General features: G+C 40.5%; 1 protein-coding gene across 1 annotated transcript; it reads left to right on the top strand.

The window, feature by feature from the left end:
- The first annotated feature begins 715 nt into the window (after positions 1–715).
- On the top strand, positions 716–17,064 carry znfx1 (zinc finger, NFX1-type containing 1). The gene is made up of 18 exons (XM_080495053.1): positions 716–771; positions 2,017–2,816; positions 3,496–3,727; positions 3,806–4,155; positions 4,292–4,471; positions 4,894–5,000; positions 5,480–5,718; positions 5,910–6,041; positions 6,137–6,285; positions 6,821–6,964; positions 7,068–7,185; positions 8,813–9,036; positions 9,660–9,799; positions 10,225–10,357; positions 11,555–11,722; positions 12,928–13,038; positions 13,813–13,908; positions 14,122–17,064. The coding sequence occupies exons 2-18, from the start codon at positions 2,019–2,021 to the stop codon at positions 16,573–16,575; spliced, it is 5,775 nt and encodes a 1,924-aa protein (XP_080351179.1). The 5' UTR covers positions 716–771; positions 2,017–2,018; the 3' UTR covers positions 16,576–17,064.
- Positions 17,065–18,617: the final 1,553 nt, after the last annotated feature.

The raw sequence follows: 18,617 nt of genomic DNA, 5'->3' as shown, positions 1-18,617 counted from the left end.
GAAGTGACTCCCACACACACACACACACACACACCCTGGAAATAGAGCTCTCGTTGTGTTTTTCTGTTATCTGTACTTCACTTCTTGTGAATGTGTTTTATATCAATCTCTTCATTCTGTATCTTCTTATGTACTTAAAGCAGGAGATCATGTGACCATATGCATCAACACCAAAGCTACAAATCATGGGCATTTTGGGCAAGGCCTAAATAAAACGAAAGTCAAGTGAATATGTATTTACCAAGCGCTATATGACATATTGGTATAAAAGAAAAGCGGAAATGAGCAATTGAATACCACTACCCTAATTCGTTGATTCTTGTGTCAGTCAAATCTTGACGCGTCGCCCCGCCCACCACTGCATTAATCGACCTATAAAATAATTGTATTGTTTTTTGTTTTATACAAAAACTACAAATCTTTTGTCAGCCACTGTTTGTCGCCATTTACAATTTTAAGTGACTCCTTCACCCGTTTGCTCAATTTTGCAGCTTTTTACTATAACTGTTTTTGCTCGTCCCTTCATTTTACAATTAATTAACTGGAACATCAAGCAACCACGTGTTGTTTTAGCCTCTAACTGCTGTTGTTTTAGCTGCTAGGTTTCAGGTTCCACCTCTCTGAGTCATGGCGGTTTTTCTTCTGTTGAAACGAAACCGAGACTGACAGGCCATATTTAAAGAGGAAGTTCAGCAGCGGAGTGCTCAGAGATGCTGGAGGAACACGACCAGGCGAAACGATGAGCTGAAAGCTGTAAAGAATAAAGTTTTGGTAAGTTATCTTGCTTTCGTTCTAATGGTTTGGACTAAAAAAAAAGAAGAGAGAATGTAACGGCATTGAAATATTCTGTCTGATTTTGAAACGTATGTTTTGTGAATATAAATAAAATATTATTCATTAAAAACAATATTTCATCTTACATTTTGTAGTTTTCAGGTTTAATTAGAGAGATTTCACTTTTTTAAAAGTTGAGTTAAATGTAGGGCAATAATGTAATGAGACGCGTCCTATCTATGCCACACCCCTGTTTACCAACATGTACAGGACTTTTTTTTCTTTTACACAAGAAAAGAGGTTGAATGTTTTGGCTTTTTTTACCCTTAAGTTTTATACTTTATTAACTGTATTACAAAGGTAAAGAGTGTTATTACTTTTCTCAACAATCCTAGCTACCAAACACACCTACAAAAAAAAAAATCACGTTTTTTTTTTTTTTTTTTTAATATAACATTCAAGGTCTAATGTTTTAAGCTATAAAAACTATATCAGATGACAAATAATTAATTTACCAGAACATCCTTGGAGGGTATCGGCAGGTGCGTCAAATGTTCTGAGTCATTTCTCAGGAAATGAAACTAGTACGACCAGCAGGGGGCGCGCTTTACAAAGGGGTTCAATCAATGTAAGTTCATGTAACTTGCTACAACATTATGCATAAGAAGATGAAAATGATTCAATTCCACTTTATTTGTAGAGCACTTTAAAACAACTGCAATTGAACCAAAGTGCTGTTTATAAATAAAATGTGCCATAGTTCAGTTTATGTTTAATAGTCTGCCAAACATTCAAATATACTGAATGCATTTTTTTTTTTAGTTTATGTAAAATTAACAAGCTGGTGTAGTATTGCTTTAATTCCCTTAGAAGTTATAGCTGATAAGGTAATCTCTCAGCCCACTGTAGTAGCCTTGTGACTATACATATAATGAGTGAAATGGGAAAAGAGCAAAATGCACTCCAGAAAAGTAACCTCGTCCAATAAGTAAGTTCTCTCCATTGCACAAAACAAACATCAATCTGATCCTTTCACAAATATCTTCAGCTTGTTATTTTCATCTAATTCTTAAATTCATTTCAGACTTTTGTCAGTGTTTTTTTCTAGTTAAACATTTATCAGAAGTGACTTGTAAGAACATGAAAAAAGTGTACTTTGAGAACAAGGAAGATATTAAAAAAACTTTAGTCTATCAGGTGGTTCATTTACAAAGTCCTGACATGAATGTTTTGTTTCTCCAGAAATGGATCGCGTGCCCAGGACTGTACAAAATGAGGACCCCCATGACGAGGGAGGCAGCAGATCTGGAGGTGCAGAAGGAAACCAGAAAAAAAGCTCCAGAGGGAAAGGAAAGACTCGCGGACATGGTCAAGCTGCAAAGGGGAGTACAGATGCAGGAGAAGGAACAAGCTGGAGAGGTGGAGCAAGATCAGAGACAGGTAGAGGAGGTCAAGCAAAGGCAGGTAGAGCCCGGGGTGGATATATGGCGGTAAAAGGGAATGGCAGGGGAAGAGGCGCAACAAATGCATTTGGAGCTGTGGATAAAAATGCAACATGCAGAGGAGGAAGAGGCGGTCGTGGAAGGCAAGATGCAAAGAGATTTCCGATGGGAAGAAGTCAAGTGCGTGATGCAGCTGAACCAGATGTGAGGAGAGCAGGAGCACATGGATTCAAGTTTCCAGGTTCCGCGAAGGGACAACAAGGCCGTGGTCTGGGCTTTCGAACTCTCGAAGAACTCTATGAAAAAGACCCGTCTGTTGTAGCCATTACCCTGTCCACACACCCTGCTTTTAAGACCGTCCTGGGCGAAGAAAGCATGAGGCAGGATCTTACCGAGCTCCTCTGCCGGGTGATGAAGAAAGCTTTTCAATCTCGGACAGACCGAAGCACGCTGCAGCACCTGGCAGGCATCATTAAAGACTCGTCATTCTTCCGAAGCAACCTGCCGTTGTATCTCGCCGGCATGGGGTCAGAATCCAACCCGTTCCGGAGAGCACAGTACCCACAGCATCTGGACCACATCCTGGCTATTGTCTCAGAGGTACGTACAATTGAATAAAAGAACCACTCATATATTATTGCTAAAGTATATTATATTATTACATCCTTCGATCAATTTAAGACAGCATGTCACAAACATTTAGAAATGTATTGCTTCTGTTTTTAAGCTCTCCTTCGCTTTTGATTCATTTTGGTCACTGTCATCTTCACTTTGTTGTATTTGTCATTTCTACTGTTGCTGGGTTGTTGTTTTTTTTTTCATGACAATGGGCAAGCTGACAATGGTAACAATATCTGTTTCTATTGCCTCTGCAAATTTGTCACTATTATACTTTTGACTTTGTTATTGTCTCTTGCTTTCATTCCACGATTAGGCTACAAATACCACATGGGAATTTATTTGTCTTTGTACCAAATCCTATTGTAGGTATGAGGGGCTGCACAATTGCTGAAAGCTACTGTCCTGCATGCATGTTGTGTGTTTTGAATGCTGTGGTTTTTGTCATCGTTTTGCCATTTTGCTTAGTTTTTTTATTTCTAATTATTATGATTTGTTTCGAGATGCTTGTTGCAGTACCCTCTCACAAACGAGATGTTACATCTCAAGGGGTTGTTGTCCTGCTAATTAATAAATAAAAAAAATTCAGCTGAAAAGAAAGTATGTAGTAACACTACAGGAACTGACCCAGATGTAACTGTTCTTACATTATGCCCGTTAGGTGATGAGCATCTTCCCTGCCAGCTCGGTCCAGACAGTGGGGATGCTTCTTACTCTGCTTCAAGCTTCCATCAGGAACTTGAAGGAATTGGGTGTGGACATCCAACCTGACATGGAGGAAAAAGCGGCGAATCTTCACGGCCTTATAGGGAACCTACAGGAGCGATCCAGGGAGGGCACCCTGAGCTCGGACAAGGCCCGCCTCCGTGACGACGATGACGACGATGACCCAGGTAAGAGCCTCTGCGCAGTTAACGACAGCGACTTTGTTCGGGCACAAAATGTGAGAATGATTTGATCTCTTGGAACAGATGAAGGAGACCAGCAGAATTTCAGGACCTTACCAATCTACCCAACACTCGAAGAGTTCCATCAGGTCCAAAGGCCGTTCCTGCGGCGCAACCGCACCAGTCGACGCTACACAAACACCCACGTCTACCTTGACACACACTTCCGGCTGCTCAGAGAAGACTTTGTGCGGCCTCTCCGTGAGGGGGTCCAGCAGCTACTCGCACAGCAAGTGGATGCGGGAAGGAATGACAACCTACGGAAGAAGCACTTTGATGATATCAGAGTGTATTTCAACACAAAAATAATAGCACCCAAATGCACTAAGACTGGCCTTGCTTACCTCGTCCAGTTTGACATTCAGCCGCTCAAGGTTAGTCTTTAGATGGTTTTAATTTTGCCAAGGCATAAATGATTTAATGAAGCGATTGCTGTGATAATCTTAAGGTATATCCTGGAACATGTATGCATTGCGTGTTTTAATAATGGTTCTTCTGTCTTTCCAACAGTTTGTGTGCTGGGAGAACTCCAAGAGGCTGATCTATGGCTCACTGGTGTGCCTGTCTTCTGATAATTTTGAGAGCTTTTTGTTCGCCACGGTGTCCGATCGAGACCCTAGAGACCTGCAAAAAGGACAGGTCCCGATTATGTTCACAGAGGAAAGCAAAGTCAAGTTGGCCACAGTTGAGGTATGGAGATGCAGTGCGTGTAACAGTTTTTAAGCTTAGGGTGCATGCAGTTACTGAGGAGACATAATGTTAAATCCACTTATGTCCCAAGATTTGTTTTGTTTTTGTTTTTTTTAAATTTGCATTGGCCCCAGTGAGCAACAATGGTCCAAATGACGTCTTTAAGACATTTTCAGGGAGGCGAGAACTGAAATTTCTTTTGTACGTCTTTCCTAGACACAGTGGCATTTTATGTATACCAAATGAAAATCCCATAATTTGAAGATCTGTATAATCTAAAATAATCCGGACCTATAGTACTGAACGTTTGTGTACAGTATTGTTTTAACATACAGGAGATGTTAATGTAAGTGTGAGGTTTTTTTTGTTGTTGTTTTTACCAAGAAAGATAAGCCATTCACAACTGCTTTTGCATTTTACAGGAGCACGAGGTTTTCCTGATGGTTGAAACGACTGCCTACTTTGAAGCCTATCGGCACGTTCTGGAAGGCCTACAGGAGCAGGAGGAGGAGGACCTGCCTTTCCAGAGGTAAGAGTACATGTCTCTGATTTCTTTTTTTTTTAAAGCCTGCATTAGAACAGAAACAGTCAGTCAGTTATCTTGCAGGGATAACTTCTAAAGGTGGGCTATGGTCTGAGTGTACATTCTCAAAAACATTAAGCATTTGCTATCCATTTCACAGAAACATTTGTTTTTTGAGAATTTTCCCTTGAAGTTTATGTTTCTTTATTATGAGACGTTTAAATCTGTCAGTGTTGCAGCTTATTAATTTCCAAAGCTTCTTTGGGAAACCACTTTCATTCTTTATTGTATTCTTACACACACACTCACACATGCACGCACACACAGAGGCATTGTCTTTATCTCCACTTGTGTCGAAAGCAAGTAAATCACCTAAAAATGTCATGGAAAAGCTGAACAGTGTCAACTGAAACACAATGTTTGCGGACCACAAAACATCATCTTTTATCTGTGACACATCAGCGAGAGTCAATAATTCTTTGCAGGTACATTGTGGAGTGCAACAAGGAAGTGGAGCCCCCAGCTTATCTGCGAAGGAATGATGTTTATGATCTGTCATCTGTCGCCCACCCCGGCTACGAGAAGAAAATGCGACCATTTTCCTGCCTGGTGCCAAACGCTTGGCCAGAAATGACAAAGCTGGGACTGGATGAGTCTCAGATGAAAGCCTTCCAGCTGGCCCTCACCAAAGAGCTGGCCATAATACAAGGTCCTCCGGGCACAGGTAAGACACTGAGGAATTGAAGAGCCATTGTTTGCGGGATGACTTCATCTGTGATTGAGATGTGTAGAATGCAAGCATAAGCGAATATGTTTGAAGTGTGACACGATGTATGGATAAGTAAAATTTCCCACTATTATAAGAAAACAACAGCATTAATCAATCTTTTTTTTTTTTTTTTTTTTTTTTTTTAGGAAAAACCCACGTTGGCCTAAAGATTGCTGAGGCTCTGTTGACCAATCTAGAACTTTGGAGTGATGAAGTAAACCACGCTCCAATGCTGGTCGTGTGTTACACTAACCATGCACTGGATCAGTTCCTGGAGGGTATGTTATGACAAATTCATGATTATATCAAAATGGAGTGAAATTGGCACAGACTCTCGCTTTAACTTGTATTTGGTTTGACTCTTGTGACTCAGGTATTCACAAGTTTCTGAGAAAGGGCATCGTAAGAGTCGGAGGTCGTAGCAACAGTGAGGTACTGAAGAAGTTCACCCTGAGAGAGCTGACCAGCTCACGGGATTTCAGGCATCATCTGCCATCTCACCTGCACACTGCATATAGTGTGGTGAGTATAATGTGATTCCATTGAACCTTTCACTGGATATTTCAGAATCGATGTTTATGTTTTCAAGTTTTTTCGCATATGTTTATTTCATTTTGTCATGTCTTATCTGGTAAATATATTAAGTTTGGATTATTACTAACCAAAACCAATCTTTTTAACACCTCAAGTCTATCCAGTCCTATGCTTTGTCGCATATTTTAACCATTTACTTCACATCTTGTCTTTGCATCCCAGTTTTGCTTCATTACTTTTATCACAGGGGCATAACAAAATAATGTTATATGCATTAAATCAAATGATGTAATTTATCTATATGCAATAAATGTCTTGTAAAATCTAAGTAGATTTGGGTTTTTCCACCTCATGTAATTAACTTTAAACTGACACTCAAGCGCCGCACATTTCAGCTCATAGAAAGTTTTAAATGTAAAAAAAATTGATACATTTGGAACACTTTGGAAGTAAAAGCTACTAAATGCTAATGCAAGCTGCAATCACTTAGGTCACTTAATCTTATGCATTTGTTTTTCACCAGGTTTACAAGGACGTGTGCAATGAGGAGATGGAGCTCCAGAAGCACACCATCAAGCTGCAGTGTTCTGTGAATGGTGTCCTGCATGAGAATTTCCTAAAGAGATTTATTTTGCAGAGGCACTGGACCAGTCTACAATTTCAGCCTGTGAGTTCAAACAACAATATGTTTAAGATGTGTGTGTGTGTGCCAATAGAGTTGATCAGAATTCAAAAGAGAGTGAACTCATCAGTTTTAAAACGATGTGCAGGCACAGGATGGATTCATGACCTGGAACGAGCAGCAGCCCAGTGTGATGATGCAGTGGCTGGGTTTGGATTCCGCCGTCTTCCTCCAGAGGGAGACAGAGAATGAAAATGAAAATCCTGGTAAGCCCATTGCTATTTGAGGCACTTCACAACAACAACAACAACAAAAAAGCTCCTCTAGAAAAGGTTTTTTCATGTAATGATAAACAACAGTTAATTGATCATTAATATTCTTTTTTATTATTCTTTTTTTGCTTCAAAGCGTTGCAGCAAAATCCAATATATATTTCTAAAAGCTTTCGGTTTGCTGATGCACCTTCAACATTGTTTTACACTTCAAATTCCTTCAACTGGAAAAAATAACTCATATGATCCACTTTGAACATGCTCTATTACGGAGCCCCCGAAGGGACATGGAGGGGGAAAAAAAAGAAGAGAAAAAAAAAAAATCTTCGGGATCTCGCAAAACTTTCTCGGGATCTCGCAAAACTATCTCGGGATCTCGCAATAACTTTTGCGAGATCTCGCAAAAGCATGTCCTTTCGCTAAGCACTGCTTGAATGTCTTTATATTTTAGGCCGATTTCAAAATAAAACTTAATAAAACTCTCGTACGGGTGGGTGTCCTCCATTAGCTTTAGCTCAGGGGTCTCAAACTCCGGTCCTCGAGGGCCGCAGCCCTGGATGTTTTCCACGTCTCCCTCCCCTGAATATCCTGATGGTTCATCACCACATTCAGCACAAAGCCAGATAACAAGCTGCTCATTGCAATCAGCTGTGTGGAAGCAGGGAGACACGCAAATCGTGCAGGGCTGCGGCCCTCGAAGACCGGAGTTTGAGACCCCTGCTAGCTTCTCTCAACAACAGTGGGGCGTATGGTGTCTCTGAAAGGACAAACTTAGTCGATCACATGCACGATGCGCATATATAACAATATAGTTGGGTTTTTTTCCTCAGATTTTTTTGTTTTCTCCATGTCCCTTCAGGGGCTTCGTACTCTATGGAGTCCTTTGTAAAAAAAATAAAATAAAAAAAAATGCTACAGAAATGATCTGCCCTGAATGAAAAGCAACAGGCTTTTGTCTGCTGTACTCTGCATAGAAAGTTTGACCTCAGATCTTTTCACAGATTTGCCAAATAAAGCTGAAGAAAAATTCAATACAATCAGCAAATGGTGTATCTGTGTTTCACACCAGGAGCCATTGTTGAAATTACACTTTAATTTAGCTTTTTGAAAATGATATTTAAAGTAAACTTTTTTCATTGTTTGCCTCTTTGCACCAAAAAACCCCCAAAAAAGAAGCAGTTATTTTTCTGATATTATGCTTTTACTTTTTACTACTCAGTAGTAGTTGTCGCTAGATTTAGTGAAAATATTAAAACTCCAAGCTTCAGAAATCACGGTAGGGGGGAGGGGCAAGTCTCTGGTACATATGAACATTTTCACATTTTATTTGTACTTTCTTGTACTAGAACAGAACAGTATTTTTGAGTTTAAAGTAGAATACATTTGACATCTTGGATTATATACAATGTGCTTTTTTTTTGTCTAATGGGAGTTATTTCTTCCAGATTATTTGTTACCAGTCTTAATCTATCATCTTAACTCTTGTTCTGTTCCATTTATCACACTTTTGTTTTATGAAACTTTATACCTTGTCTCTAAACATTAATACATATGTACATGTTGCTAATAAAATGACCCTAATAGCATTTTCTTCCATGCAATGTGCTACATGTTGCATCAGATGAAGAGATGGAACGGGACTTTATTGAAATCGAAGAGGAGGCAGCTTGGATCCAGGCAGACAGAATTATCGAAGACTGGAGCGTTCCTCCCAGAGGTGAAAAAGTTGACAGAAAGGCGAGAATGAAGGCGGCTGTCAGAGAAGTGGAGCAGCTGATGCTGGCCATGAGCCTGAATAATGCTGACATACAGGTCAAGCAGAATGAGGATGACGCTGGATTTCAGGTAAGATTAAGAGGATCTTCACCATGACAAGAGGGTTTAATGTTAAGAACAGATTGATTTTATAAGTAATCAATTCAGACACATCCTTACAAGTTGGACCTGCAGCATCTAGCTTGTCTGCCAGTTTGCTCTTCCTCTGGTTTTGTCATTTTAAAAGCTTAAAACCCACGGAGGAGTTAAAGTGCATTGGCTTTGATGTGTTTCAAACCTTATTTTACAAGTTAAAACGTGTTGACATTTACATTTTTATAAATGACTAGCGTAAAATTGAGGCATCAACAAGAAAACAAAGGGTTTCAAGTATTCATAGTTGGTTGTGGCAATGTCTTGATGAAATGCTAATAGCAATATGCATTTTTAAATATCTTCTTTACGTTGTTTGTTTTAATACCAAAATGGAAATTTTTGGTTATAGTGTTTGATATTTAAATTTGACTAGATCTCTTCCTAATAATTGTATTCGATGCAATCGTTGGTGTCTTTTTTTTACTCTGAGAATACCATCCAGTTTTGATTTGACGACACGAAAGCTGAAATCTAATTGAAAGCGCACCGACCACTGACTAAACTGGTGCTCTGAAGTTGAATGCTGTTCATGTCCACTCATGTCCTGATTCTTAAAGTTCCAAAAGCAACAGAAGAAAAAGATGAGGAAAGTAATTCGGAGAGAGATGGAAAACGGCACTGCCATGACCGAAGAAGAAGAGCGCATCGTGTTGGATGTTTGGACCCTGAGTCAGCAAGACAGATGGCGTCTCTATCGGTGGGTCTACAACTGTTTCACTTCTTTTTTTCACGTTTATACGTTGCATAACTCTCTCTTAAGCCTTATCTTTCATCACCTCTTAAAGCAAATTTTTGTGTCTTTAAAATTCTCCTCTTCCTTCTGCCTTGCTCGTCTCATCCCCCAAGAAACCTTAGTTTGGAAGAAGTCTATTGCCAATGTGTGTTATTAAATCAACTAATCACCAGTAAAATGTGTCCCAGAGGATTTGATCACTATAGAGGGCCAAGATGCGGCGCCAAGCATATACTACTGTCAGATCAAGATTATATAATGCTCTGGTGAAATAGACCTGATTATCATTTAAACTAATAAAAGCGTCAGGTTTCTGTCAGTATATCCTGCTATGGTCATTGTAACATGGAGCACCATACGTCATATGTCTCTGTGGTTGATATCTACAGGTTGTGGGTGAGGCGCTACAGGGTGGAGCTTCGCACAAACACTCAAATGTCTGAAGTGGCCTATCAGAATGCAGTGGACAGGCTGGCAGATATAAAGCGACGCGAGAGTCTCTGTGTCCTCAAGGAGGCAAAGGTACATAGTAACTGGACTGAACACTTGGAATGTGATTTGAGGGGATGTAAAATATACTTTTTGGTGATATTAGCTTGCCCCTTTTTGAAATCCAAAAAGAAAATGTCCTTGGCTGAAGAATTAGCCCATTTAGCTCTGTGCTGAGCTATCAGCTGGCTGTTGCTACATAAATGATAAATCTCCTGATTCAGCTGTTCCCAATGAAAGAAAGGCATTCTAAAAATAAAAAAGAAATGCATTTCATAAAGACCACAGTGTGAAGAAAGTTTCTGTGCTTGTGTGTGACAACTTGGAGTGATGAGCAAATAGGACTGTTCTGACCTGTTCAGATAAATCTCAATGCTGGGAAATGCAGAACTCTAGGAAGTAAATTGAGCCGTATTGTTTGAGGATGTACTTGTTCATAATTGTTATCATTTAAGTGAAATAGGCCATTTTACTCAGATTGTTCCAATAACAACACAGTCGTCTTAAGGTACTTTTACAGAGAAAAACTCAACAATCCTGAGCATGTATTGGCCATGGTAGACTCTTTTAAGGAAGGATCCTTTGCAGAACCAGGCTCAAGTGTGGCAGTGTTCTGCTGTTCTGGTTGGGTTCAGGGATAGAAGGAGAGAAAAGGATACAACAGAGACGGAGAGCAAAAACCAATAGACAGATTGTCATCATAGTGCAAGTTAATCCACTTGCAGCAGACTTGATGGGGACAGATTAGGAACTTCCAGTTCCACTGTCGGAGATCCTGCAGGCAGGTACAGAGAGAGCGAGAGAGAGCACAGACTCAAGGAGAGGGAGATATTGTTAGTGTAAAAGTCACATATGAACGAGCATGAGAAAAGAAAGTTCCCCAGCACCTGTAGCAGCTTCACACACAAAAAAGTGACCTGAACAAAGGCCTGACTGGGCGGTATGAAATCAAACATCTTTTAAGCCTACCCTTAGAAGTAGAGACTGTTTCAGCCTCCTTAACTGAAACTGGGAGCGAATTCCACATTCTACTTTTAGGAAAGCAAGAAACCAAGTCTTTAAGCTATGGTATAATCTGGTGGTTTATAATTTAATAAGTTAGAAGAACAATTTTAATTCCCATTCGAGATTCAGCATGAAGCCAATGAAGGGAAGCTACATTAACCAAATGTGCTTATGCTGCCAAACATGCAATGTTACGATACGTACTAACTGTTACCTCTTCATCAGGTTATTGGCATGACAACAACAGGAGCGGCCAAGTTTCGCAAAGAACTGCAGGAATTGCGTCCACGCCTGGTGATTGTAGAAGAGGCTGCGGAGGTTCTGGAGGCACACATCATCACTGCACTGAGCAAAGATTGCCAACACCTCATTCTCATCGGAGACCACCAGCAGGTCAGTGATTTGAGGAAGAAATGCACCTACTATTTACATTTCTTTTCAAGCGGGCTTCAGACTACTTCAAAATTCTTCATAACTATCTTGGAGGTGGATAATCTTTCCTGTTAATTTGTGAATTTGTGTTGTCTCGGGGGGGTCAGCCATTACAAGAGACTGAAGAGTGAGGAGTGATATGCTGGACGTTTGTAGACTATTATACAACAACTTGTCAAGGCCTGCCAAGGACATATGGCCAGGCAGGCTGTCTGGCAATCTGTAGCATGCGATCACAAATACACACAGTTCCCTCACACTTCTCAATGTTCGATCCCTGTCTCTTTGCTGTGAAACTTCTGTCTTCTCCAAACTAACATTTGCTTATTCAACAAAGTTTTTGCATGAATGTATGCTCATATAAACAAACCTGAAGCGGTTGCACTGGATGTTTAGCAACCATTAGCATAGCATTTTCAAAAGGAGTTTTTGTTTTTGTTGCAACAATCGAGTGCATTATGTTTGACCAAGTTCAAAATTCATCTATTTTAAACAATTATTGTTGCATCGATTTAAACTCTTATGTTAGTTATATGTAGAAAGTCCTTAAAAGCAAAGCAGATGTGCTATTTTAAGCTTAATATCAGTGGGGTCTTTTTGTGGCTTTTTAGCTTTTTCTTATATTTGTTTTGATCACATCAGCACACATTCAGAGCCTTTGAGGAACCCAAACTTGAATTCATGCATGTAATGAAGGCGGATGGATCACACTTTCCTCGTAAAATGCGCATTGGCACATTGTTGTGCTATTCATTAATCACAGGTTCAGTGTTGAATCGAGCAGAACACAATGCTTCACATTTATATGAGAATTTGTCTTGCCTCCTCCACACCCCTCCCACATACTGTACATGCACAATCGCACTCTGTCCTCGAGCTAAATTAGTTTTGCACACACAGGCTCACACATGAATGCAGTCAAAACAACAGGAACCTTAAAGGACAGCAGAGGAAAGTTAAAGAGCTTTTGCATGTTTCTTTTGTTGTTTTGTTATTACTTTAGTCCAGTCTCAATGTATTGGACCACTGTAAGAAGTCTTCACTGAATGAATCTTCCTACCTCTGTGACCAGAGAAGTCATCTTCACTTTACATTACATACCTAAGAGTCTACACCCCCATTTTACAAACCTCACTTTAACTTGTATTTTTCCCCCTTTCTTTTAGCTGCGCCCCAGTGCCACAGTGTATGACCTTGCAAAGAACTTTGACTTGGAGATGTCCATGTTTGAGAGGCTGGTGAAAATGGAACTGCCCTTTGTCAGACTTGACTACCAGGTTTGTGTTTCTACAATTTATAATCTGGTTATCTTTTTGTTTAATCCAGGGGTCTCTGGAGCCACTTGTGGCTCTTGGGCCTTTTCCCTCGTGACTCCTTGACGCTTTCACTGAATTATACCTAAATAAGCAGTTTTCATCTTTTTGTTTTTCTCCCTTGGATAATTAAATAGCCTTTAAAATAAAAGCAAAATTACTTTAAATTCTAAAATGGAAAAAAAAAGCTTATAAAGTTATTCTATTCTATTCTATTCTATTCTATGTTACAAAATGTTCCCCTACCTAAATTGTAATTGAAACTTCATAAATACAACTAAATCAAAACTACTGTATATATGAAACTGTAGAAGCCTCATTATCAAGGTTAAACAAGTTTTGCAGCTTTAGGTAAATTAGATTTGAAGGATAATGATAAAAATGGCTTTTTTTGGTCATAAAGGGTTTTTAGTCTATAAGTAATCAACACATCTACAGACAATGCAGTTAAAGGCAAAATAATTCGATTTTATATTCTTGCATGCATTGTTATCCATTCACAGAGAGGCAATCACATGCACAGTCACACATTCACATCAAATGTATGTTGTTGGCACCGAGACAAATAGCTTGTCCATAAAGAGAGAAAATGTGTCGGAAAAGCCAAAACTCAAACCTACGACATTGTCGCCATTAGCTGGGAGTGCGAAGCACGACCTCACCATGCAGACCACCATAGATCAGAAGCCTCAGCAGCTCTGTGTGATTTCCATGTCTTTGCTCTTGTTTGTTCCTCAGCATCGCATGAGGTCAGAAATTGCTCGTCTTCTGACCCCGCACATCTACCCGGAGCTCCAAAATCACCCCTCTGTGTTCAACTACGAAAACATCAAAGTATGGATGTTTTCAGATTCCTTGCCTTATTTCTATTCTCCTCATCTGTATTGGTAAAAAAAAAAATACCTGCAGTGTTGACTTTCGTGTACGATTTAGGTACAAATTGGGTCATGTAAAACAGATTAAGAATTTCAATTTCAAAAGAATTGTACAAATTGGTGGAGAGAAAAAAGAACTGTTGGTGACATTTTATTTAATGCTGTTTTACAGGGTCTCAACGCCAATTTGTTCTTTGTGGAGCACAACCACCTGGAAGAGGAGATCAAAGATGGGAAAAGTCATCAGAATCAACACGAGGCAAACTTTGTTGTAGCTCTTTGTCGCTACCTTCTCCTTCAGGATTATAAACCAGAACAAATTACAATCCTCACAACCTACTCTGGTCAGCTCCACTGTCTGCGCAAACTTATGCCCGCGAGCGAGTTTACAGGGGTGAAAGTTCATGTGGTAGACAAGTACCAGGGAGAAGAGAACGATATTGTTTTGTTGTCTCTGGTCCGCAGCAACCTGCAGGGGAAAGTTGGCTTTTTGAGCATTCCCAATCGGGTCTGTGTCGCCCTGTCACGTGCAAAGAAGGGCCTCTACTGTATCGGGAACGGAGAGATTCTTTCCACTGTCAAACTGTGGGGCAATATCTTTCACACTCTGAGTCAGAACAAGCAGCTCGGAAAGGCCCTGACCCTGTGCTGCCAGAATCATCCAGAACAAAAGGCGGCCGTTTCGAGTGCTGAGGACTTCAAACAAGCACCTGAGGGTGGCTGCACCAAGCCATGCCTGTTCCGTTTGGACTGTGGCCATGTTTGCACTAGTGTGTGTCATCCATACGATCCAGAGCACCAGAACACGAAGTGTGTGAAGCCGTGCCAGAAGATTTTATGTGACATGGGGCACCCGTGCAAACTCCTGTGCCACCAGGAATGCCCAAAACATTGTCCAGTAAAGGTTGAGAAGATCGTACCACAATGTGAACACACACAAATGATTCCTTGCCATCAGGACCCAGATACATTTTCATGCGAGAAGCCTTGCCAGAAGACCCTACCATGTGGACATCCATGTGTTTCACACTGTGGGAAACAATGCACCGTGGACTGCACAGTGAAGGTCCCTTTGAAGCTCCCATGTGGACACATCCAACAAGGTCCGTGCTTCTACAAAACCGCGGAAAAGATGCCAGGGTGTAGGACCCCGTGCACGCACCAGCTAAAATGTGGCCATGCCTGTGTAGGTACCTGTGGGAAGTGTAATCAGGGACGCTACCACTCCTCCTGCGTTCAACCATGCGAGCGTCTCATGATTTGCTCTCACAAGTGCAGGTCACCTTGCACACGCGACTGCCCTCCATGTCAGCTGTCTTGTGAGAACTGCTGCGTCCACAGTCAGTGCATGAAATATTGCGGACAGGCCTGTTCTCCCTGTGTTGAACCCTGCGCCTGGCAGTGCCAGCATCAGAGCTGCACCAAGCTTTGCCATGAGCCATGTGACCGGCCACCATGCACCCAACCCTGCGATAAGATCCTGGACTGTGGCCACCCATGCATCGGACTGTGTGGAGACAAATGTCCCAACAAATGCCGCGTCTGTGACCACAAGGCGGTCACCGAGATTTTCTTTGGGACCGAAGACGAACCTGATGCTTACTTCATTGAGCTTGAAGACTGTGGACACGTCATAGAACACACAGCAATGGATCGTTACATGAAGTTGGATGATGATGACCAGGCCACAGAGGGACAGGAGGTGGCCATAAAACTAAAAGAATGTCCCAAGTGCCGAACGCCCATCCGTAAGAATTTACGTTATGGATCGAGCATCAACAGACGCCTAGCTGACATTGAAATGGTCAAGGCAAAAATAAATGGGCACCAACCCGATCTTCAAAAACACAGGGAAAGTCTGCTGAAGCGATGTGATGAAGCTGGTCAAATCCTTGAAAAGTATTTAGTGCAGGATTTTGATTACATCACGGAAATGCTGGAGAAGACGAACCTGGCTGCAAATGACCTATGGTTTCTGGAAAACAAAATAGATTTTCTGATAAGAGTCGGAAAGCTATTGGATGTTGCAGAAAAAGCCATGTCATCCATGCACACCTACCACTTCAAACTGAGTGTATCACAGTTTGTGTCCTGGCTCAATCATCAGCATCAGAAATTCACAGAACAACAGTTCTTTGATTTGCAGCGAGAGCTGCAGAGACTCACCTTCCTGGCTGAGCTCAACGCATGCTGCCACATGGCGGACAAGAGAAAACAAACTGACGAGATTCAATGTGACGCGCAAAAAATAAGAGATGTTTTGGAAACGCCCGGGCAGTTCTCTGAGCAGGATGAGTACGGAGTAAAAGAAGGTCTGAAGGACCTGACGAAGAAGATTCCATCAACTGGCCTGGGGATCAGTGAGGAGGATCGGAAAATGATCATCTCAGCCATGAAAATGCGGCCTGGACATTGGCACAAGTGTCCTAATGGCCACATCTATCTCATCACAGAGTGCGGAGGGGCTACGCAAAGGAGAAAATGCCCCGATTGTGACGCCACTATCGGTGGGCAAAATCACATGCTTGACAGCGGCAATGTAGTTGCCTCGGAAATGGATGGGGCACAACACAGCGCTTGGTCTGAAGTCAACAACCTTCAGAACTTTGATCAGTTTCGCTTTTGACTCTGATCTGCTTTTACTGCTGACATTCTCTGTCGCCAGTAACTTTAACCTAAATCTAAAGTAAAGTAAATCTAAAGTAAAGTAAAGTCTATAGTTCCAAGTTTTCAGGAACAAGATGTGTTTTTGGTTTTCCTGTCTTAAATCATTCCTGATAAGTGTTTGAAAAGTCATAAACTAAACTGAAAAGAACAAACGATGTAACTGCTTGTTTTGATTCACAGCATTGTAATCTTTCAAGAGATGGAGATAAGATGAATATGTTGGTTGCAGTGTTTTTTTTCTGTAATGAAGCGGTTGCACTGGACATTTATAATTTGATGATTTCCATTTCTGAAATAATTTCATAGGTTTTGAACTCTTAAGAATGTGTTGTCCTTTTCTCTAACAGTAGGTGGCAGTAAAACACTGTTACATTACATGCAGAGTCATTACACTTGAGTTGTGTTTGCAGTTTGAGCATTTTGAATTAAAAAAACAATTCTGGACCCACATTGTTCCCTTTCTTTTATGCGCGCACACACGCACACGCACACACACACACACACACACACACACACCCACAATAGTCATTTCAAGTAAATTGATGTACGTGGGTTAGCCTAATAAAAGCGTAAAAAACCAAATACATGATAAAATCCAACCTTTCCATTTAAAGAAAGATTAACATTCATGTTTCCAGTATGTAACTGGTCCTCACTTGCACTGAAGGCAATAAAAAACAAAACATCCCTAAGATAATGACAATATCTATTCACAACGAAAGGAACTCACAGTTGCTGAGTTTCAATTTGGCATTTTTCTAACAGCTTGCATCACTTTATTACATGATGAATGTGTCCCTGTCACAAAACCAACTCCAATGCAAACGGTGCTGTCTGCTTGGGGGCAAAAAAGAACAACAAGAATGTGCTGTCAAGACAAGTGTTGAAATTGAGCAAACTTTAAAACCATGCCAGTATTTATAGGATACAATCACCAAGTAGAGCGAGTGAGCTGGACGCACCGGAGAGAAATGGTAATAACCCATAGGGCGGACTTTCTCATCTATCATGTCAGGTAGATTTAAAATATGTTATTGGCGGAGTTTCAACTTGTGTGCCTCTGCAATACAAATTACCAAGTCGCCCCACACCCTGTCCATCGTACAAAGCTTGCTTGCCACCTCCTAAATGTCATGACAAATGAAGAATGGGTGGATTATGTACAGTATACACACATAACAAGGGCATCTAAGTTCAAGCACTTTGACGAGATAAAGGTGTGCCTAATGTTTTTTGAGTGGAGTATTGAGGTGAATCTGTCTCTTCTGAAAGCTTTCCAACAGGTCAGTTCATTTGAGGGCTTGAGTTTCCTTACACCCGAGGTTAAATCACTGTATAGATTTATCTCAACTGAAGAAACTACAATTCCTTGAATAATGTATGACTGTTTATTGTATCTCCTTTAATTGATCTTGTCGGCTCAGCAGACTGGAGATGGCTGATTTTTCAAACCAAGCTCATCAGTGTCTCAGCATGGGATCTTTATGTTGAGTTTTAAGAGTTTAAATTGTAAAAAATAAAATAAAAGTAGGTTCAGACAACAAGAAGTCTCTTTGAAACATTCTTGGCCACTAAATCTTTGAACAGGAATCATAAAAGTATGTTTTCTATGACTTAAACAATATAGACAAATTAAAATGTCTTCTTTGGAGGTTCTACTATTATTTGTGTATATTGTTTTCATAGTAGCTTTCACAGTTTTTCCCCTGTATATTTTGATTAGTTTCTTCACTAAACTTTTTTTTTGCGGCTTGTAGTTATGTTGTCATTTAAAAATTTTCACATTTAAAGTTCAGTCAGTGGGAAAATATATGAAGAATTAATACATTTCTGTGGAAAATCAACAAGATTTATATTCACAGGATGAACTGTTGGTATTATGGTCGCTGAGGGTAATGGGTTTGTATTATCAGAAAATTGCTCATTAATGTTTCCTCGGAGGCATTTCACCGGTAAAGGAGGTTGTGGTCAAAAGTTTTCACAAGACAGAAATCGTGTGTC

The sequence above is a fragment of the Blennius ocellaris genome (genome assembly GCF_963422515.1).
Source record: "Blennius ocellaris genome assembly, chromosome: 4".
In the NCBI taxonomy this organism is placed as follows: Eukaryota; Metazoa; Chordata; class Actinopteri; order Blenniiformes; family Blenniidae; genus Blennius; species Blennius ocellaris.
This window is presented reverse-complemented; position numbering and strand designations above follow the sequence as displayed.